Here is a 24,146-nt window from a genome sequence, read left to right on the forward strand (position 1 = left end):
TGGTGCTATTAGCAGCATGATGGGGAAAAAATGGTAGTTCTTCATCTTCCCATCCCCTCCTCCCCACAAAGTGATCTGCCCTCAGGCTTTGGGATGTGGGTACTGGACACTTCCATTCCTAAGCCTGAGACTAATTCACTCTAATAATCAAGGATGAGGCACTGTACCCCTTCAATTATTACTGATCTACTTACTCAAGAAGCTCCAAAGTCATCGTGCCTTTTGGTTCTGCTTCCACACTCTTGCCCCAGAATTTGAGTTTAGGATAAATTGATCCATGAAACACAAAATCATTATTTAAGCCTTCAGCATAGAAAGCACTGATTGGTGGATGATGGCTGACTTGCTCTGAGAGAAGTCTGAATCCAAGATCATCTCTGCAAAACAAAGATAACCAAACCATGTACCTACGTATCAAGTGTAGTGAAGTTGCAGTTGTTTTTCCTGAGGTGAAAGGGATAGTTGGATCCATGCATAGTTGCTGTACTCAGTGCAAGACATAATTAAAAGCCTAAGCTAAACTGAAAAGATCAACTAAAACATAGAACATCCCGATCCTAAATAACTAAGGACTGAATATAAAAAAGAAACAAGAACTACCAGATCTGATGAGTCAATATAGCTACTTTTGATACTGATCTCTTTCTTAAATCTTTACCTAAACATGGGCCAAAATATTAACTGAAAGGAAAATCTGCCTTGTGTAGCTGTACCTATTAATAGACTCGTGCTGCTTATTAAGTACTGTGAACACTCCTGTACACTCTCCTTATGTACCATTCACATTTTTCATTCATAAGGTTTCGGGGAAAAATTAATTTTTGTAGCTAAAACTTGCTTTTAAACCTGGCAAATTTCATTGCCTGCTCTGAATTGAAAAGTTAAGTAGTTTCTCTTCACTGAAAGGTCAATTGGTGAACATCAACACGCAGTGCATGCACCTGCAGCAGCTGCTGGGAGAATGGCTGGAAGCTTATGAGCTCAAGTGCAGTCTGCAAGCCAGCCAACAGATCTAATGAACCATCTCTGCCATGCAATACCCCCTCCAGTGCGGCAGCCCTGTTCATTACCTGATCAGTTCATAGGTCTCTCCAAGCAATGGGTTGAATGGCTTCCCAGTACGTTCCCACTGCGAGGCTACAGCAGACACAGCAAATGCAGCCACACACTGCTCGGAAAGGAAGGTCACACAGTTAGCCAACAGTAGCCATGGTGTTACAGAATATCAAAATACTTTCCTAGACAGGACTCCTGGTTTCTGCTGGGATAGAGCTGATTTTCTTCCTAGTAGCTGTTTTGGATTTAGAATGAGAATAATGCTTATAACTCAATGATGTTTTAATTGTTGCTAAGCAATGTCTAGCAACAAAGTCAAGGACTTTTCAACTTATTATACCACCCCACCAGGCTGAGGGGAACAAGAAATCGTGAGGGGCAGCTGGGAGAGCTGACACATTGACCAAGGGGATATTCCATGCCATATGACATCATGCTCAGTATATAAATAACCTAGAGGGGAAAGAAACCTGGCCAGGGGCTCCTGCTGCTTGAAAACTGCCTGGGCATTGGTCAGTGGGCAGTGCACAACTGCACTGTGCATCACTTATTTTGTATACTCAAATTATTATTTCTTCTCCTCTCCCCCAACCCCCTTCCCAGTTCTATCCCCCATCCCATGGAGGAGGAGGAGGGGGGAATTAGGGTGAACAAGTGGCTGTCTGCTGCCTGCTGGCTTAAACTGTGACAGTTCTGGTTCTGTGCAAACTCCCACCACATGGGTCACATGCACCTGACTTACTGTACATCTCTGGATAGCTGCTTGTCATTCAGGTCTTCATAAATCACCTCCAGCAGGGCTGCTTCCCTCCGGTACTGACACCTTTCTCCAAGGTGCTCCACTTGTCTGGGTGACGTATAACATCACCCTTGAAGGAATATCTTTCCTTCACACCTGACATGAGTCCCCTTCACAGTGACTTGTGTCACTTCTCCAATCCCTCTGTCACTGCCTCCTAAAAGGGGATCCTACCTGATTGGCTCCCTTATCCTTCAGTTCCAGACTACTGGCTCTGTTATTACCCCAACACTGAAGCAGGCTGGTGACAATGTGTTCGCCTGGATGACAGCCGAAATCTTTTTGTGTATCTCACAGCTCACTCAGGGACAGGGATTGTGTGGATACTGTCTCATGTATGAATCTTTCACCCTCCTCCTCCCCAGTCAGCAGCTATCTCTCCTCCTTCTCCTGTTCTCTCATGACACCCTTCCTCAGAGTAGCCTGTCTTGTCTACATCTTTCTCCTGCTCCCTCTTGGGAGAAACTCCTTCATCCCTTACTAAAGGAGCTGATTTTTGCTTCCAACACTTCCTCTTGTGTATAGGGGTGACTGACACCAGCACAGGTTGGTTCTTAGGTTCAGCAGTGGTGCCAGACCCAGGAGTCAGAGTAGCTCCAGTGCCTCTTGTTCTATTGTCAGATCTGGAGGCCTTCTCTTGCCCTTGAGAGTACTGATGTGTTGAACAGAGCTCATTAGGCCTGGGCCAGGCCCCAGCACCTTGCAGTGAGTTCTGTCACTCTAGAATTGCCAGGGTGACAGCATACTTTTTCACAGAATCACAGAATAATGAGGTTGGAAGAGACCTCTAAGATCATCGAGTCCAACCTATGCCCTAACACCTCAACTAGTCTTTAGCACCAAGTGCCATGTCCATTCTTTTTTTAGATATATCCAGAGATGGTGATTCTACCACCTCCCTGGGCAGAGCATTCCAGTACTTTATTATTCTTTTGGAGAAATTTTTTTCCTAATGTCCAACCTGTGCCTTCCCTGACATAGCTTGAGACGGTGTCCTCTGGTTCTAGTAGCTGCTGCCCAGTGGAAGAGACCAACTCTCACTTGTCTACAACCACCCTTCAGGAAGTTGTAGAGAGCAATAAGGACACCTCTGAGTCTCCTTTTCTCCAGGCTAAACAACCCCAGTTCCTTCAAAGGTTCCTCACAGGGCTTGTGTTCTCAGCCCCTCACCAGCCTCATTGTCTCCTCTGGATGTGCTCCAGCATCTCAACATCCTTCCCAAACTGAGGGGCCAGACCTGGACACAGTGCTCAAGGTGTGGCCTCACCAGTGCCAAGTGGAGGGGAAGAATGGCCTCCCTGCTCCTGCTGGCCACTCTATTCCTGATCCAGGCCAGGATGCCCTTGGCCTTCTTAGCCCCCAGGGCACACTGCTGGCTCATGCTCAACCGGTTGTCAACCAGCACCCCCAGGTCCCTTTCTGCCTGGGCACTGTCCAGCCACACCGTCCCCAGCCTTTCCAAACATTTTATTAATTTCTCAGGATTCTGCACTTGCTTAGGAGTGAAATTTCAAGATGTTAGAGATGCCCACTATCCTAGTGCTTACCCAGACTATCCCACACACCCTGCCACTCATAGTTTTCCAGCCCTGGGGCAGATCTCTGGGTGGTATCCCCAAATAGTTGTTTTACCATAAACAATACCAGAAACACATTCATGAGATGCAGCAAAGGAACAAATGGATTTGATTTCCTGATGATATTCAAAATTCTCAAGAGCTAATCAGCCTGGAGGAGAAGGGGATGATGGAAGAAGGTATCTCCTACATGGATTGGCTCTCTGACAAGAAAAGGCAAGAAGTGTAACTATGAATAGTTTCCTATAGATGGCTCCCAAGATGTGGAAATGCTGGCAATGCTGAGTACTAGTGCCAGCTCAGACACACCACCAGGAATCAAAAGACAGTGTTACAAAGTACAACAAAGTGTTAACCTTAAACCAGTCCCCAGAGGTGATACACAGCACGGCAGGGAACATATACAGAAAGTCAGATGTTGCATAACCCAGCTCAGAGAACATTCACAGCAGCAAATAAATCAACATTGCAACCAGAGACTACCAAACTAATATCATAAGTGCTTATAATGAATTTGCTTTATTATGGTCTGATCAGATTCATTGTTATCTCGACCCTTCAAGCTCTGCTCCTTGTGGGGTACCATGAAGGACTACTGTGGTTTAACCCAGCAGGATAAACACCACACATTTGCTCACTCACCCCCTCCCCAAGCCAAATGGGATGGGGGATAGACTGAGGGGATAAAAAAGGTGAAATCAGTGGGTTGAGATAAAGGCAGCTTAATAGGGCAGAAAAGCAAGGGAAAATAATAATGATAAAAGAATGACAATCATCACAAGTAATGCACAGCACAATAGCTCACCACCCAGGGACTGATGGCCCATTAGATCCTGAGCAGCAGCTCCCAGACAGCTTCCCTTAGTTTATGTACTGAGCTTGACACCATATGGTATGGAATATCCCTCTGGACAGTTGGGGCCAGCTGTCCCAGCTCTGCCCCCAACCCTGCTTCTTGTGTCCTTACTAGTGGGGTGGCACACAAGGAGCTGAAAGTCTTTAAATTACTGTAAACACAGCTTAGGCACAACTAAAACAATGTGTTACCAGCATTATTCTCATTCTAAATCCAAAATACAGCATCATACCAGCTTCTAGGAAGAAACTGAATATCCCTGTGAAAACCAGGACAATAAACAAAACTAGTAAATGAATAAGAGAACTCAACATGCAGCAAGTCACAGCAGTTCCTCCTACAATGAGACTATGTAGAAGAAGAAAGATCCCACAACACTGAGCAAGAGCTCACATGAACAAGCAAAGCCAACACACCTGCATCCTCTCAGTGGTGCTGGAAAGCGAGCTGGCTTTGTGGATGAGGTACGTGTGCTCCATGTACTCCGTCAGGCGCTGCAGGAAGCTCAGGGGCTCGTTGAATATAACCGGCATTGTGATCTTCGACAGCTCCTGATGCACAAATGAAATTCCTGTTACAGGCTGAATGATTAGATACCCTGACCCACAGTAACCCAAGTGTAATTGGCTTATTACAAAAATAAATGATGCTCTTAGTGCTAATGCAATGTGCTTGACCTGGCTCTGCTAATACTGAAAGGACAAAACCCTTATGAGCTCAGTAAGCAGAGCTGTGCTGGTGTTAAGGCTACTTTTAAAACAAAAAGTAAACCAAGCATCAAACTTCCTATCAATGAAAGCATTAAGAAGGTGAGATGAAACAATGGAAAGAAGTATTAAGGACCCCTTTAAAGATTAAGTTATTTATTATTCCATAAACAGATATAGACCATAGGCCATCTAATCACTTAAACATATTATCTTTTTTTGGAGGCAGGTGGGCAACTGGGGGGAGAAGAATAAGAAAGAATAGGGAAACATGGTGGTATAAGAGTAAAAAGAGGGATTTTGTATTCTGAACAAAAAAGGGAGTTTGCAACAGGAATAAGAATTTAAAGGAAGCCCTACAGTTTGGATGCTATCTATTCTCTCTCTGCATTTTTAAAAAGCATGCCTTCTGAATGCATAACACAGCAATGGTTTAAACTGCCTGCCGCAGCAAATTAAAAGGCTGCAAGTGTGACTGCTGGCCAAGGGTGAGGCAAACAGCACCATCCTGAGCCATAACAGCACCTGGCACCAGGAGCCTTGGCAGATGCTTTGATACAAGCCACTACAAGTTCTGCTGCCCCCCACAACTACAACTTCTCTGCAGAATTAACACCCTTTATTCCTGCACATACCTTATGCAAGGCAGGCTTTCAATCTGTTCTTTGTATTTTGTAACACTTTTCCACTAAAGACACTGGGAGAAGCCTCAGACACTTCACATCAACTCGGGAGACTTGGAGCTGCTGATTCAGGCATTCCCCAGCATTTCCACACCTCATTGCTTGATGCTGTTCCTAACTACACCAAGGGGAGGAGGAGAAAACAACAGCAACTAAACCCACAAACTTTCCCTTCTGTAGACTACTGTTAGAGACTGACAGAGGTTTATCAGCAGCAAATATTCCCAGCCTATTGTAGGATCTAATGGAGAGAAGAGCTCTTCTCAATTCACACCTAGCTGGAAGCAGATTAGGTGCCAACGAGCTAACTCTGATCTGGCCACCGTCTGGTCAGTAACACCACGGAAGGGGGAAGACTCAGATACTAAGGGGAAGGGACAAAAGCAAAATGAAAGTGGTTGTTTTTCTGGGGTTGTTTTGTTTTTTCCACAGTCAAAATAAATTTAAAAAAAACCCGCAAAGTACTTAAAAGGCTCAAGTCAAGACACTTTTACTGAAAGAATATTGCTTTGACGATTTCCTACCTTCTTAAGTTAAGAAGGTAAAGCATAAAGCAAATTAAGCATAAACAAAGCAGCAAATTAATAGAGCATAAGTAGCAAATTAAAATGAAAAAAACCAACCTAAAACAAACCAACCCCATAAACAAACGAAGAAACACATACAAAAGACCTCTTCTCCCAAAAATGTTTTCATTTGGGCCTCAAATAAAACAATCACTCCCCATTTTTTATCATAGCTTTCTGATTACCTACCATGCCAATGCATTTTCTTAAGATACTCCAGATACTGAAGTCATTTCTGGAAAACATTGGAGATGGTAAGCTTGTTCTGTGGAAAGAAACAAGGGAAAAAAGCAGAAGTAAGAAAAGGTTTCCAATACTAAACATGACTAAGAAATGCAAGTGCTTATTTATGAAAGGAACAGTTTCCCAGTTTTTAAATTAAAATCCCTGGGGCAATGACAGTGCAATGACAGAGAGTTTGAAGCACTAAAACTGTTTTACCTACAAAGAAACATTAATTTCTCCAAAACCAAAACCATTACTTTTGCATAACACCAACAGAAGAGAATGTCTACAGCAGTCATCAGAACAGTTTTCACAATGGCACTACTAAGATATTTAGTTGTGTCTTTGTGAGAAAGTGGAAGTTAACTGAATAGGTACAAAAGTACATTCACTGTGTCTGAACAGATCTGAGGGTTAAAACAGTGTGTTTGTCTTGGGGTTTTTCTCCTAGTCACCTTTACACTGACACTGAAGGGCCACAACATTTATGGCCTATATTAAAACCAGCCCTCAGGAACAACAGAAAAAACCAGCATCATTAAAGAAGGGCAAACGGAGCAGCCTCTTCTACAGGGGGCTGATATATCCCAAAACAAGTCATGAGCATACTTTCAGGGACCAGCATTTAGGCTGAGAACACAGCATGCATTTCTCAGCCTCATGGAAAATCAAGCACGCAGTTTGTTCAGTTTTCTTACTGCTACTGAGCAGCTCAACTCTTAATCCAATTTACTTCTAGAAAGGCATAAATATTGGTCAAAGTCCTTTGTCCTTTGACAACACAAATCCATTTTTGGATCACGAGGCTATTGCCAACAAGCAAAATTCACAATTTTTCTGTTCTTATCAATAGATAAAAATTACCTAGAGCTTAGTCAAACTGCATGAACTATTAAAGTTTCAAAGTTTAGTTAACTCCAAATTATTGTATTGCTATCCTAACCAAGGTTGTCTTGTCTATGCTCAAGGTAGCTAAAGCAACCTTTTTCAGAGAGTGTGAACAGGCTGTACCTTCCTTCTCCACCCCACCTTTCTGATAAACAGAAACACTGCCTTTAGAAAAAAAATACTCAGGCTAAATTGTTTGTTTCAGTAGCCCTACTTGCTGTGCTACCTCCCCTACTTATCTGCCACTGGAACATCTTTACCAGGGCTGATGCTTCAGTTGTCAGAAAGAACAAAACCAAGAAATGTTCCTTAAAATCAAACAAGCCCTATCCCATCAAAAACCCAGTCATGTCTGATCTCCTCATGGTAGCACACTATAGTGTTAGCAAGTAGCTACAAGCCCAACACTGACTTGTTTTACTCAGCTCTCCTGCAGAGGATGAGTGGGTAGGAGGATTTATTTTAATTGACCAACACACCACCACTCACTCCCCAGTCTGACTTTTCACTGAGACAAAAATATTTTGTGAAAAAGATCACCCTGAATAATATTAAGTATAAAATACTTCTGTGGATGTTTTGATACATATGTCCAGGAGAGGACAGTGTCCACCAACGACTCAGTCTTATCTCTTCACTTGTAATGTTAACTTGTTTTTCCTGTGTATCCTTTAATGCAGGCAGTCAGCAAAGTGGGTATTTTTGTTTTAGTAAGTCCTTCTGCATGTTAAACACATTAACCCTTAGTTTGCTGAAGTATACAAAGAAATTGCTTTCCTTACATACTAAAACTTACATTTTCATTAAAGTTAACCTGCCCTTTTGTTCAGTTTGAAGGTTGGCATTCAGTTTCAGCCACTCATCCGTATTTGCTGCCTATATCAGTCAAATTTGCTGTGGGAGTCAGTTCTCTCCTCCCTCTAGAACACACACACACTGAAAGAACAAAGCAGTTTTAAGCCACCAAGGAATATCCCAGGGACAAGTAAGGACATGTGGACAAATGACAGCCAGCCGAGACTTGAGGCCTACTAACCTTGACATACTCCCTGTGATTGAACAAATTATTTTTGAATACAAAAATTCCTCTCCAGATGTCAGTTTCAAAAACAACTTGGGAAGTTAATTTTAGTTTTAAGTGACAAAAACATCTGCTGGAATTTCTGTGCAGTAGAACAGATGAGATTTATTTAGGATCCTTTACTTAAACAAAAAAACACTTGCCCAAAGCATTAGCTATTACACATCAACTGCTACAGGAATCTTGTGAGGAAGGAAACATATGGAGTGAAAAAGGCACGTTTAGCTTGCTTTTCATGCCAACCTGAACAGTCTCCTGGCTCCCATGAAACTGAACACCAACATGTTTGCATTCTGAAAGGCCCCCAGTGCAGGGACCAAAGGGAAAGCTGACAACAAAATTCAGCAACAAGAGGAAAACAGTAGTGACAAGTGGATATGAAATGTTGGCACTTCATACAGAACATTTTTATGCACTGGAGTTTTTGGGGGTTTGCTTGGACTTTTCTGAGGGCTGAGGTTTTTCTGCCTTTTTTTTTTTTTTTAAGTTTGGCTCAGCTGAAAAAATTCCCCTCTTAAAAAGAAGTTATTTGCTTCCTGATTATTTACTGTACTACTCTATCTCTCAGATCCTCTCCCAAGAAGTGTAACAAAAATTAGGTCTACTCTCAACTCTGTGAACAATCAGCAGGATGCACACTACATAAAAAAACCCAACCCAACAAACAAATAAAAAATTCCCACCAAAACAAAAAAACAAACCAAAACAAAAAAACCCAAAACAACAACAACAACAACAAAAAATTCCCTAGAATAAACATGCAGATTATATGTGATACTGGCTTCACCTATCTGTAGATGTACTTCCCAACACTTTTAATTCCTTGGAACCAACAGATTTGTTCCTACATTTCCAAACCCAAAGCATGTATGCTCCCCCTGCCAAGCAAAAACCAATCCCCACTTCTCTGTGAAAACTCTCAACTACTCAAATAATATTGAGGCGCAGTTTAAAGCTCAGGTTGTCTAGATGAAGACAGAAAATCTTATTTAAACTGTGGGCTGAACAGTGTCAGGTAATCTCATGTGCAACCTAAAGGCACAGATCATCTACTCATCTGAGGGTACCAAGATTTAAAGCAAAAGAAATTAATATGGTCTATTTTCCAAGGGACTTGTTTCCATGTGGTTAACACAAACAGAAGTTAAAAAAAGTAAAAGTTATAAGCAAATTCAAAGGTGTAAGGATGGAATTAAGTGATGTTAAAACATTCTGAATCCCTCACTTGTCCTAGCATCAAGAGGTTACAGTTTTTGCTCTGAAAGGCCCCAGGTGGCAAAGCAGGCAGTGCCTATTTGACCATGCACACAGTTAGAACCAGACCCCCTGACAAAACAGGCACAAATTGGAGCCAGCAGCTCCAGGCATGTAACACAGTTCTGAGGTTGATGCTGTACCAGGCCAAACGTGGCTACTACCAACAGCCTCAGAAAAGAGGCTAAAAATACCACACATCTCACATCCTCTGAGAAGGTTCTCCTGGAGGCAAAGTTAAAATTGCCTGAGCTTCTGGGGAGAAAGAGTTTGCATCAATATATTTGGGGACAACTCCCAGTGTGCCAGGTAAAAAAGCCTAACATTACAGCTCAATCTATAATGTTGTTATAGTCATTTAATCCCAGAAAATACAGCCATGTATTCTATAGCCATTTAGTCACATAAAATAAGGCCATACATTCTTATCTAAATGCAAAACAGATTCAAAAAAGTTTCCACTTTTCTTTAGCAGTAGATTATTAGCAAATTTATGTACCCATTTTACTCCAACATCCTAGGCTCTCTTTACTACTAGAAGACAGGCAGCTCAGAGAAACAACTGAGGTAGATGTACTTGTTTATTACTTTTCATTACTCTTCTTAAAATCAGGAGCTCTTAAATGCTTCTCCAGTCACCTGCTCCCTGCAGTTCTGACAGCACACTGTGCAGCATCACAAGAAGTTGGAAAGTAATTTTTTATAGTAGATGCAAGAGTAATTCCTGTTTGAACTCCTCAATACAGTGCAAATCAACATGCACCATCATTTTCATGTTCATTGTATACTGCATTCTCTCTCCTTACTGTTTCCAAGGCAGCGAAGGCAATTCAGATGTCCACCTTCATCTACTGCTTCCTCCCCACTCACAAACTTCCTGCTCTGATTAGGGAAGGCACTTAGCCAAGGCCATAAATACCACATTGCTAACAGCACAAGAGCAAAACAACATGCTTAGTCAGCTGGTTTATGTTATCTCTCCAAAACACTCATTCCTCCACCCAAGCCCTCATTTGCTTCAGTCTTTGTCTAGCATGAGACACGCACAGGTCGACCCTTGAAATATCAGGTCTGATGCTACCAACTCACTTCAACAGCAAGTTGAAGTGAAGTCTGAACTACCAAGACACCAAGTAACTAAAGCCTATCTAGCTTCCTTCTGTAAAATTACATATTATTTTCCTGGTTTTACAGAAATGTGGTGTCCTCATCATCATCCTGTATATCCAAAACACTTCCAGAATAGTCTCTTTGAAACATGCTGAAGTCTGGCTTTATTTGTAGAACAAATGTTATATTGCCCTTTCACTGAAACTGGAGAAGAGTGGTGTCTGTTACATCTCATTAACTCCAGACCTATTGTCCTCCTTTATCGGCAAGGAAACAAACAAAAATGGATCATTTGACAACACAAAATAAGCACATAAAACATGGATGAGACTTTTAGAATAAGACTCCCTTTGTTCACATTTGAGTTTCTGATGCCAGGCTAGCAATGTTTTTCATTCATTCCTGATACCAACAGAAGGATCAAATAACTCGAAATTAAAGAGGCAATAGGAGGTACAGATCATTAAAGATAAATGAAGGAATTAAAATCCACATAGATTTCAATAAGATCTAATAAAAAACAAGTGTGTCCATTTTTAAACAGCACAATATATTTTCTTTTTACTTATTTAGATTGGATCATCAAGATGCAAAGGAGCACACCTTGGAAAAACAGTCTTTATAAAATCATAGCACAACCAATTACTTGTCAATCATCCCTAGCAAAGTTTTAAAGTCAGTTTTTCAGAGATTCCTGTGGTCTATTACCATTAATGCACATTATAGAACTTTAAGAATGGACAACATCCTACCTGTGTTTTTTGATTCCGTTTGACAGCGCCTCCCCACTTCCACACACCTTTTCTTCAGACATGCTTGAAGTTATTGTATCTTTTGAATCCATGCTGTCCTCTAAGGAGTAGGCTGCTGCTGTTTCAAACCCACTTAATGATTTTTCAGATTCCGAATCTGCAAAAGAGCAGGTGCATGTTAATGAATCTACCGCCTGTGCTAGGCTTCAGCCACTAACAGACCTCCCTGCCTTGTACAAAACTGAAACCTAAGTAGCCTACTGTGTCCTGATGACAGCATCCATTTGGTAAGTAACTAGTACTGCCAGAGACTGCTGCAGCCCAGCATCTAGACATAAAGAAATTGCACAATAAGCAACACCACAGTACATTAAAAATCCTCTACCAAACTGAGCAAAAATCTGGCATATTTATTAAATTGAAGCTACTAGACCTTGCCTAGGACAAGTGCCAGTGCCATAGAGATGCCACACCAGATGCCAGTACCCTACCAAACAAACAGGTACCTTGAGTAGTGACTCCTTCTTCAGTTAGGTGTAAGTTCTAAGACTCTCAGTGCTGTTCACCAACCTTCACTTCCCAACTCACTGAACAAGTATCAAAGAACAGAAGGATGTATCATATAGATAACACCAACTACGTAGGTCCCAGCAAAGTCTAAGTGATAAGCTCACCAATCAACAAGATAAACTTTGTTCTGTGGAAGGCAGGTTAATAGTACAATCCACATCACATCTTAAACTAAACCAAACATCAACAACAAAACCTTCTTTCCAACCAGTGTTTTGGTCAGATAGTGTTTGTCCAGCTCTGGAGAACAGACAGTATTGCCCCAAATCAGAAGGTACTAATTTCCTGGCAAAGGCTGTATTTTTGGGTTAGGTTTTCTTTCAAACCTGACAAGATTATCTAAGGATTATCCAATTGCAAGTTCCAGGAAGTGAGGGAACAAGTCAAGACATTAACTTCTATCTCATTTGAAAAAATCTTTAGCAGAAACCAGGTACCACACTGAATGGCAAACAGCTTAATGCAAGTCTCACTGTTCCTGAAAAATGTACACCCAATCTACAGTAGATGGTATTCCTGCTATGTACTGCTTCCAGCATATGCTGTTGCTCTTGGCTGCAAAACCCCAGAGAAATAACTGCAAAATTAGCCATTCTCTTACACACTCGTTCTAATTCAAAACCAGTAATCAAAATCTGCTGAAGTAGCACAGAGTCCAAAAGAATATCTCGCTCACAGCTGTCTAATGCCAGGTGCTCTCTTGTTTTGTCTTTAAAAAGCTATGCCAGTAGCTTCTCCAGAACATGCAAATTATATATTGCTTTGCTGAAGGGTGTGTGTATGTATATACATACATATATATAGATAGGAGGACTTTGTACCACATCCAGATCACATAAGGGTCAGGAACAGGACAGAATCCTGATAAATGGATGGGCTATGTCACAATGTCTCCATCTCTTCTAGAGAGAGATATCTAGAAGCATAAATGAGATTTTTCACTTAAAACATCCATGCCTATCCTCATCAAGACAGTTCTGAAATTAAGCCAGTTGCTAGGGAATGAAAAGAACTGCCAGCTGGTGCTCAGGATATGTTAAAGAAGTGGACTGGCACTCCAGAGAATCTTCTCACAATTTTCCCCAAATTTGTCAGTCTAGTTCTGTGCCAAGTTATGACATAACATATCAAAGGATTAGTTTGGTGGGTACTATATTTAACAAGTAGGGTAAGGAAAAGCATTTTTACTTGAGACAAGTTTGTTACATAAAATACAGATTTGTCCAGAGATCCTAAACTCAGGTAGCCAGGAAGATGGAATTTTCCTGCACATCCAAATACTGCAGAGGAAGAGACTCTAGGAGTGTGACCCAAATGGGGCCTCAGCTTTCTGACCACACAACAAGCTATAAAGCTCCTTGAGGTAAGTACTCCACCTCTCTTTTAAAAGAGCTGCTCAACTGTGCCAACAGTTATCATGACAAGAAAAGCATGAAGCCAACCCAGTAACACAAAGGAAAGGCTGGCTCCTGTAGGGTTCTTTCTTCTCTTGTACCATCCAGGACTGTCTTGCTTTCAGACAAGAGTCATAGCGTGCAAATTCCTTCAATCTGAGTCTCTGCAACAGACCCAGGACTCCAGAGCAGAAAGGCAAGAGCAGATAAGCTTCACCAGAACTGCCTGTCACTCTTGGATATAATTCTCAGTATAACAAAGATTTTTAAATACCAGACACATTCAGTTCTCCTCATGCTGGCCTTACAGTGCCAAGAGAGGATTCTGCGGACTGAGCTCTGCACCTGCAAACCTCTCCAGAGCTGTAGACACTGATCAAACAGCCTTCCCCAGGGCATGAGCCTTACCTAATGCAAGAATACCATGCTGTACAAGAAGAAACAGTAGAATAATGAAACACAACTGTTCTAAGAAACTGCTCCCTAGAGAAACCTCACCCATTTTCCTGAGAAACAGAGAAAGTACATCTACAACAGCACCTGCCATCAAAAATCTCAGTCTCCAATCCCTAAACCTCAGCCACCTCCTTTAACCCAACGAATTTAGCAAGCCTTGAGAGACTGTTAGGATGCCAGAGTGCACAAGCCTGGTACTGTACTGTGAGCACAGATCAACAGGCAACTCAAACTGAGCTTTTCCCTGTGCACTTGCAGCGAACTCTTTTCTGAATTAAGATTTGCATACTCCCCCGTCACTGTAAAAAAAGATTTATATTCACAAGTTTCTACAGAGCAGCTGTCAAACAGATGACTAGGAGAAAATGAAGGTTTTTTTTTTTTAATTGAACTTAAGGGGTTGTGGGCTGAGGAGGGGGGAGAAGGAATAAGAGTCCCTGTACAGAAGCCAAAATTTTAAAGTGATCCCTGAGACAAGACCAGGCTGACTAGGAAGCTCTCCAGCTCACAAAACCTGAAAGAGTAATAGTACAAACACCAGCTAAATTTTGCAAAGTGGGAGAGCACAGGGAAACAGCAGAAGCAATGACAGAAATTTAACTCAAGGGACTTCATTTCCTATTGCTACAACTGGTAAGTTTTCAGATGCAGATAGGAAAGTCTGGCCAATATTTTTGATTAATAAATAAACCTGAGAAATATAGTGTTTAACCATTAGCACTGTTGTGTTTCAGTTCTGACCAGGTGTTTCCCATCCCTCTGAGACACCCGAGTTCATTCTTTTAATTCTATTCAAGGCAAGAAGTGACAGGCAGCAGTGTTCCTACAGAGGCTGTGAAGTATTTTTGGTAAATGTTCAAAAAAAGCCACTTGACAAACTACTCTAAACATGGAAGGAAGGGCAAGAGGTTTGTTTGCTTTTTGTATCATTTTTACTTTCAAGTGATCTGATTACTGTAGACAAACTAGGAAACAACAAGGGATGTAGTCTGCTACTTATTGTACCATTTAGGAGAGTTATTTATAAACACAGCACCCAGTAGTGCTAGATACCAGCAGAAGCTATACTATGACAGGTTAGCTTCAGTATTTAGTGTACTTAAATATTCCTGTAGCTAAATAACTGCTTTTATTGCAAGATTGCATGTATGCAAAGCCATCAATAACCCTCTCAACACACACAAAAATTCTGTTTGCAGAAAAAACCCCACTTCTCAGATAAAACCTGTTTAAAAGAGAAAAACAAAGGAAGATCCAAATTCTTCCCAAACTGGGTGCACAATTTGCAAATGAAAAGGGAATCTTATCTGAAAGGCAAAAATGAAGTACTTTTACCCTTCAATTCTTGACCTGCTTAGCCATTTTTCAGCCTTTTGAATGACCTCTGCATTCCTATACCATTTTCATATGCTCCTGGTCTGTATTAATCAAAGCTAATAACTTCTCCACCTCTCTAGGAGATGCATTGGTCTTCTTGAATTTTTCTACTTGTTCAGTGCTCCTTCCCTTCCCCAGAGCCCTTCCGTTCCACCCCACCCTGCTTTAAACATAGAAGAGTTTGACACATGTTAAGCATTCAATCCTGAAAGTGAGAGCTGCAGCACTCTGTGTGGTATCGAGTTTAATTACACATTTCCACCACGCCCATGATTAGCGGATCACCCCACTGGGAAGTGCTGCTGACTGACCTATGGCTATCAGAGTTCAGATTAATAACACCCTTAACTTTGCTCTTCTTAACACTGGATATCATGCTTTGGTAAGACAAATAACTGTCATTTTCTCTAGGTTCTTCCTTTAATTTCTCTCTCTTTGCAGGGATTTAGGAATTACTGCAACAGTCAAAAAGTACTGATAACAGCATATCACTTAAAGACACAAAGAAAGGAGACTTCAGAAAATCAACTCCAACTCCAGTAAGTAATCTTACCACATTGCAAACATTTTCCTCACTCCAGTTTTGGAAAAGGAAGAGGATATTTCTGTAACTCTGGCCACAATTTCTACAAACAGGACCACACACCACAGACTTTAACAGTGAACAATTCAGTCTATGCCAACATTAGCAGGTAGCATGGATCGGGCTGGAGCAGATCTGCAAGAGGAACAGATGGTGCTGAGGACCTGACAATCAAACCAGATACATTTCTGGTGCTGTTCTCTTCACATCTGCTCTTACTCTGCTGCCATAGACTGAGCTCCAATAGGAGCTGGACTGTATCTTCTGATTCAGCTTCATTCAGGAGCAATTGGAATTTTCTACAATGTGAACTAGAACATGGCAAATAGGGACAAGTAGTTGCTGCACTGACTACATCCTTTTTGATACACCTCTTCCTCAAAAACCTGCTTGAAAATTGCTCTGAATTGCCCCATTAGTGATACTTCTGTTGAGAGTAAACAAAAAATTATTTTTAAAATATTAAATAAATAAATAAATAAAGAGCAGTGGCATCTTTTTTCGACCTGTCAAGTCAAAACTAACAATTCTTCAGCTCAAAGTGCAAGCCTACTTATGCAACACTCTCACTTCTAAACTCACTCCTACAGCAGGGATTTAAAAATTCATAGAACTGCAAGCAGAAAAAGATGGCATCCTGATAGAAAAAATACTCTAAGTAGTGCCATTTTCTCACTGACAGACATTATAACTTGTTATATCACCCTGTTAAAATACATTGGTGTTTGCTCAATCTCCCACACAACTTCAAAAGGCAATTCATGAATATGGCTATTTGTCCAAAATCAATATAATTTGACACTATCAGTTTGCAAATCAGGTTAAGCAAAAGCTTTGCAGACAGTTGTAGCAATTTAGATTTCCAGAAACAAAAAAAACCCTCTCCTCAAACCATACCAACAAAAAACTAATTCCATTCATGCTTAAAGTGAAAGTGATAACATGTATTCAGCAGTCACGAAAATACATCACATTTCCCTTTTTCTAGCCACCTCCCCATCCCCACCCCCTTCAGAAACAGAAAGGACCTTAATCTCTGCAAAGCACTAAATGTGAACAACCTAGAGAAGAGAATCTAACACCAGTCTGATTAAACTGACAGACAGCCAAGAAAGTAAGTCTGTCCCAGAAAATTATTTAAAATGCAATTAAAATGAATTATGTCAAGTAACTTCTCACAAAGGAGAAAGAAATAATGTTTGGGTTTTTTTAGGTATGTTTGTATATATATACACACTCAGCAAATTTCCCAGTTTTACAAATCCACTTGATACGATTTGTTTGTAGCTTGCAAGGACAAAACTACCACCTCTGACAACAGGAGAGGTGGCTTTGGACACTTTCATTCAACAGTATTTAGAGATCAGGTCAGTTATGAGATGTGTCAACTAGCAGCTCTTTAAAGCTTAATATTCTCTCATATGCACAAGGCAAGCCCAGCTGGAGAGACTACATTCCAACTGCATCAGATAAAGAACTATTCTCTGCTTTGTTGACAATCAAAAGAGCCTGAGGCCTTTCAGCAGAATTGTTCCTTTGGTTCCAGAGGAAGAACCTGTTTTAGTGTTCCTCAGTCTCTTCTACTTGAAGGCTTGATAAATCTGCTGCTGTGCCAAAGAGCAAAGTCTCCTTCACAAAGTTGATTCACTGTGTTCCTGTGCATAGACTTCCTTTGCCTGTTTTTTCACGGCTTAAGTTTCTCACTGCTGAACACCTATCAAGGAGTCTGGGAACACTGCTTTTCTCATCTGTTCAGTTCAGAACACTGCTTTTCTCATCTGTCAGAAGCATCAGACAGTTCAGTTCACTGAAAAAGTAACCCCATCCTTGCTAGTGAAGTTTGCCATCACAACCCAATTGTCTGCTACAGTTAGATTATGTTCACCCTCAAGCTTTTACAGATCCCTTGTAGTTGTAGACAGGTGTGTGCTGCCGGATCACCCAGTTAGAGCTACTGCTGAGCTGCATGCACTATGTACAGCCTCTCTATACAAATGCATGCTGCAATCATTTCAGGCAGCTCAGAATCTTCCAACTATTGGCATATTCTGCATATGAAATTATGAAAGGTATTCAACTGAAGAACAGATAAGGAAAGAAAAGACATTTAAGAAATGCATGCAGGATTTTGATTCATCCTTTTCTTTCACGTTTAACCAAACTGAAATAAAACAAGCCCTTCTTAATATCATTATCCCTAAAAATTGGGGATTTTTATAGTCTTAGTCTTAACAACACAACAAAGGAAAAAGCACACATCACCACGGACAAAGCAAGTCAGAAGGCTACAAGATACAGTTACCTTTCCCAAAATAGGAGCCTTATGTTTTGCTATTTAAAAAAAAGGGTGTAGACTCTCAAGCAATCAGACCTTTCACTTCTGTCCTGTGGTTTTCTAACCTTTGGTCATCCTAAGGTGAAGCAATACAATTCTGCAGGTGAGCTCTGGCAAATTTTTACAGTCTTACTCATAAAACACACCAAGCTTACTCCTAAAATTAGGTCTGTGTTAGAAAGGCAGAGATTTCACTTGAAGTTAGACTGCTTCCACCTTCTTCCCCCACCCCACCTGCCCCCAAAGCATTCACTACACACATGTTGTCTACATACTCACATTATACACATCACCACTTACCTGAAACAGCATCATAGAACTGCTCTTCACTGAGGATGCTGAGAGGCGGAGATCCCTTAACCAGAGACTGCTCTAGTTCATGGTGCTCGGTAGCGAGTGTCTCTAATGCTTCTGACAAGATCTTGTTTTTCTCCTGCTCATGCTCCAGTTTCAAATTCCTCACCTATAAGTAGATACATGTATGAATAAAATCTCATCTCTCTGAAGAATGTGTAGCTGGAAGCTATTCAGAAAATAGACTCTAATGAATAAATAACTAGCAAACAGCTGGAACTGAAACCGCATGGATTAATGAGAATATTACAGTACTTGTGTGATGACAATAAGGTTGTTAGTCAGCATCTTTAGTAGCTGAAAAATCTGACATGTAAGATCTAACAGTATCAATCACAATTCTGTAAGTGAATTGAAGCCAGATAACTATACCCTAAAACAGAGGGGAAATATTTACAGCTCTACTTGGATGACCTTAACTACGGAGTCAGTGATCGGTTTCTACGCGCACCAAGCTCCTTCTACTAGTCCGCTCCAATTTAGGCCAAGCAGCATCATCTAAATTGAATTACAGAGCAAATGTGAATGCCAGCTACAAATAACTACAACTGAACTATGAGCTGAAAACATTTAACCCTGAAGATTACAGAAGGAGGTTAAGAAAGAGATTCCTCTGGTAGCTGACTTAACGTTGATATAAACAGCCCTCCCTCTGAACTCCCTGAACAGCTTGCAGAGGAGCCAGAAGTTAACAAAAAGAGAAGCCCAGCCAGCAGACAGTGGACCTTTTTTAAAACCCACACATGCAATGGGCTCCAGGGCAGATGATGTTATCCATGTTTTGAGTTCAGTACTAGTAATGGAAAAGCAACATGTCCTTCCTATTTCCTCTTTTTATTTTTTGCTGATGCCTCCCTGCCTTCTGTGTCTGCCAGTAGAGGGGAAAGGGCTGTGGCTGAAGGCTCAGAAATGGCCACTTCTCCCAGCCCAACAAGGCTTCAGTGTGCTGCTACCTCTCCTTCAGTCCCTAAACCGTCAAGTCTTGCCCTTTCTTCCTTCCAGTCCCTTTTAGAAAGCATCCCCAACCCCTGCCTTGTCCTCTAGTTTACTCTCAAAGGTCAGTTTACAACACTAATTCCCCTTCCACTAAGAACATGCAAGGACATGACAATTAATCTCTTGGAACAGTTACAGGGACAACTTACACATATACCAACATTACCTTTTTGAATCTAATTTAAGAACTGTTCCTATGTCCTCTCTGGTTACAGTTTACATTAAAGCTTTACTTTGGAGGCTTCAGCCCCCTCGGTTATAACCACTTCTCAAACAGTGGATTCAGAGCTGAGCGCAAAAGGAGCTAGCAAGGAGATATTAAAAGAGATTTGCCACTTCCAGAAAAGAGCTTCTATGCTGGTGAAAACATATCCTCTAGAGAAAGATTTATAGAAGAAATTTTCACCCCCTCAGTTGTGCCAAATACTAAATCAGCTGTTTTGGCTGCCAGGCTCTGAGTATAAGGGGGGAATCCAATTAAATGATAATTAAAAGAGTATAAAATTGGGTTGCTAATTGAAAGCAGAAAAACCAGTAAGTCACTTACTGTCTAATAGTTTTACTCTGAACAAAATGAAAAAAGTCTGGACTAGTTACTGTCACTTTCATTTAAAGTTCACTCTGACGGTACCAATGAAGCCAATTACTGCAATGTTTCATACAAATCAGACATGCCATTGCAAAAGATCTGTTATTAGGCAGTTTCTGCTAAATACATTTGGTACACTGTCAAACAGTTATGGAACCACCAGCTTAGAGAAACAGCATCAGTATTTTGCTCTCCTGATACAGGGAGGATAGAGGACTGAAAATAAAATGGTACTTTTCATTTTTATTAAACAGCAAAGTAAAATCAGTTATGAAAATGCTATTTGCAATAATACTGTATTTGTACAATTGAATTAGATGCCATTATGCTATAATGCTTTGGTAAGTGATTTGAGTGATTTAAATCTTTATCTAAAACTTACAATCTAAAAATTGAAATAAAATTGAAACAATCTAAAAACCTGGACCCTTTCAGCATCCTTTAGTCATAGTTGTGTGACTAAAGAAGCAACAACACACACAGGCCTAAGACCACACCTGCTCCAAAAAAGTATTTTCTTGACCTTAAGGTTGCTCTGTCCTATCATAATGTAGAGCTAGTCAGAATTGCAGAAGGTGTACTACAAATAAATTCTCTTTTTGTAAAATCAATTTCCAGCTTTACAGTAAGGTTCACTTTTCTGTGTGCTCCCAGACCTCCTCATTGCCAGACACTTACTAGTACAGCAATTATACACCAGTAGGCAACAAATACCCAAACATTTCATCTGTTCCATAAGCAACAGGGTGCTAGCCAGAAGCTAAGGAATAAAGAAAACCCACTTAATTTTATTGCTTGCAATTGTTGGGATGTTCATTCATAACTGAATAAACTGGATTTAAAGCAACCTTAATCAATATTTAGGGGCTTGAGATGGAAAGTTATAATATAGCATTTTTTTTCAACAGTATGGAGGTTATGGGATGGACACACACATTCAGACAGAGTCCAGAGATTGCCCTACCAATCTCTACAGCCTGGCACCTCTACATTAGTCATTCCTTGAGGGCCGTTGTCAGGAAACACTGCAACAACATCACATCCTTAAGCACCAAAACAGTTTCACAGCATCAACATGAGAATGAAAAAAGATTTTAAAAATGATTCTACTACCCTTATTTTATTGATTTTGCCTGTAGAGAAGCAATGCTGGGAGAGATAAAGCTGACACAACCCTGACGTACTCAACAACACAGGAGAAAGAACCTTGCTTGAAATAAGCAGGGGTTTTTTTGAACACCAAGCAGCTTTAAGAGATACTTCCATTTTGTCAATAATAAAAGTCAAAGTAATGAAGTTCACCTCCTAAAACCTACTTACAGTAAATTGAATGTAAAGGGATGATGTTGTTTTGCTTTCTCAGAATCACATACACTCTCTTCCCAGTTTAACATGAAACACTGCAGGCAGATTGGGGCTGCTTTCAGAGCATAAGATTATTGTAATTGACCAACTGAGTGATAAGTTTTCCCAAAATGTAAGCAGCAGATTTCCATTTTGCATAATTTTGCCATGCGCTATTTCTCATTCACAAGACATGGTCAATGAACAGGATTCTGAGGTGAATTAGTCCATCTACCTTGCTACTCCACCACGACTTTTGGAGATGGCATTTCAGCTTTATCCCTTTTGCAGAAGCTGTTTCTTTCCCATTGTGTCTTTCTTCAGTGTCTCAACACAAAAACATCTGCAAGATTACAGAAGCAACCTCCAGACTAGCTTTAAAATTTGTTATTAACACAAAAAGTGTAGGATTCATGTAATAAGCAGGAAGAAGAGCATAAAACAACAAAGCTGAGAAGCATTTCAGTCGATTAAACTGGTTGCAGAGAGATCAGTGTTCTTCAGTGAAGTATCACCTGATTTTGTGAAGTTGCATCAGCTGAATACTTAATCATTTTATGAACTGACAGAAATATTCATGTAATGCAGTAAATATCACACCAAAATGATGCAGATACCTGTGTTACACACAGTTCTGGAAATCCAGTCTGAGCAAGAGGAAGTATTGGAATAATCATTTTACTGACAGCCTGAGTAAGGCACAGCTTGTCATCCAGCTGTGGTTTCTGTACCTTTCATGGTGGTGCCTGAGCTGAGAGACAGATGGCAAATCTGACTGGGTCCAGCTCCTCATCCTCCAACCATGGAATGGCTGCCACCATTAGACCCCTGTCACTGGTGTCCACAATGCCTGTGCCACCAGCAGCATTCTCAGTTGTCCTCAGAGCCTTACACAGAAAGTGGCACCAAGTGCTCAAGTGAACCCGGCATGAGGCCAGCTGAGCTCCCAATGCCCAACTGGCCAGGCCTCCTACCTTATCCCTGTCAGGAGCTGTTGTGAACCACAGCAAATAGTTATCAATGAAGCTGGGCTTGTGCTCACACTGTTAGTCAAGGACACTTTAGATCAGTCCTGCCTCCATCTCCAAAGAGAATGGTATTACAGTCAAACTTCAGACTTCCTGTTTCTGATGGAAGCTATCTACCCTTGTCTCACAGAAGCAAACAATCACTCCATCATTATCCTTACAGCTATAGACATAGCTATAACCTCAGACTGAAGTCTTGGTGGTTCTCTGTCAGTGTATCTAGATCAGTGCAACAATCCACTTTTAAAAACGTACTTCTCCAGCTGAAGATGTTTGATATCCACGGTCTGGTAACTAGTTTCACTTTTGGTTTAATTGAATAGAAATCTGCTTCCAACAGCTTCCTATACAACATTCCTGTAAACACTACAGTAAAATTTGCTATTTGTGAACTCCACATTGTAAGTTTAAATGGTAGAAGTGAGTTATTTTAGCAATCAAACTGCTCTTTCTTTTGTTAAAGGAAAATAACAAACTATGTGCAGATACTCTATTGCCGTTCCATATTATCTGAAATCCTGCTAAGCACAAGAGCATGGTTTAAAAGTTAATTTCTTCATTGTGTACTACTGGCAGAAACTTCATATGCTTATTCCAAAATATCAAAAAGCTTATCTGTGTGTAACATACACCAGTCCCACTCTGTTCTGTACCCTCAGTCTTACTTAGGTAGGTAGGAGACCAGTAACAAGCACCAAACCACTCTTTTTTATTCCCTTTTTTCTTTTTTAACGGGTAAAGTCTTGAACTATATCAGCACAGCCTGTAACCAAGGCCTCTCTGTCCATCCTGAAGACATCTTAGTACAATACACAAAATACTTGCTTTGTTTGGTGCTGGATGCCTTTAATTTAAATTAATGCACAACAACAGTAGCACTTCTGTGGGGTAGGAAAGGATCACACCACTCTATGCTCAGCTAATAACTGATCATCTCAGCAACATGCTACTGCAGCTGAAAATAAGCACTAAAGCAAACATACAGCGAGCAAGGCACAAAACAAATACAGACACCCAATAATATGCAGTGCTACATGCTTTCAACATTAGAACAGTAAACTAAAAGACAGCATACCTTAGATCCCACTTCTCCTGGACTGAGAGAGGAAAGACAGACTTCACAACACTGCAGTGTGATTTAGCTGAATTTTATTTTCAGGAACTCAACCTCAGTGCTAGGAGCGACTGCCCAAAACACACAGACTTCAGAGTTGTGCTGAAAGAAAGTACCTCCTCTTTCACAGAGAAACCATGAGGGGATCTGAAGGCAGACTCTGCTGGAATGTCAGAACACTGCGTACCAACCCTGCTCTGCAGTAAGCTGAGCACAGGAGAGCTGCCTGTGACACGGCCTCACCAACCGCTCTGATGCCTCAGAAGGGAGGGTTTGCTTTTCAAAATCAATGGCCTCGTCCAACTGCCACAGAAATTCCATCCCCCCAAAATGTCATTTCTGATGGGATATTTGCCACAAAGCACAGAAATGAGGTGCAACTTTCAGCTGGAAGGTAGGGGCTAGATTAATACCTGGCTGGAAATTAACACATGACCAAGGAATCAGAAAAA

General features: G+C 40.9%; 1 protein-coding gene across 3 annotated transcripts in view; it reads right to left on the reverse strand.

Moving 5' to 3' along the window:
- The window catches only part of OSBPL1A (oxysterol binding protein like 1A), a 78,047-nt gene that overhangs the window by 11,774 nt on the left and 42,127 nt on the right, over positions 1-24,146 (reverse strand). For 2 of the 3 annotated variants that reach the window (XM_059471443.1, XM_059471444.1), the window contains 6 exons: positions 18,570-18,732; positions 11,555-11,711; positions 6,434-6,509; positions 4,705-4,839; positions 1,071-1,168; positions 195-377 (listed from right to left, as the gene is read on the reverse strand). In XM_059471443.1, coding sequence (XP_059327426.1) covers positions 195-377; positions 1,071-1,168; positions 4,705-4,839; positions 6,434-6,509; positions 11,555-11,711; positions 18,570-18,732 — 812 coding nt within the window. Of the gene's footprint in view, positions 1-194; positions 378-1,070; positions 1,169-4,704; positions 4,840-6,433; positions 6,510-11,554; positions 11,712-15,904; positions 16,041-18,569; positions 18,733-24,146 lie in introns of those variants that run through there. The other variant, XM_059471445.1, reaches the window with a different exon arrangement.

The sequence above is a fragment of the Ammospiza nelsoni genome, chromosome 1, assembly GCF_027579445.1.
Source record: "Ammospiza nelsoni isolate bAmmNel1 chromosome 1, bAmmNel1.pri, whole genome shotgun sequence".
Classification (NCBI taxonomy): domain Eukaryota; kingdom Metazoa; phylum Chordata; class Aves; order Passeriformes; family Passerellidae; genus Ammospiza; species Ammospiza nelsoni.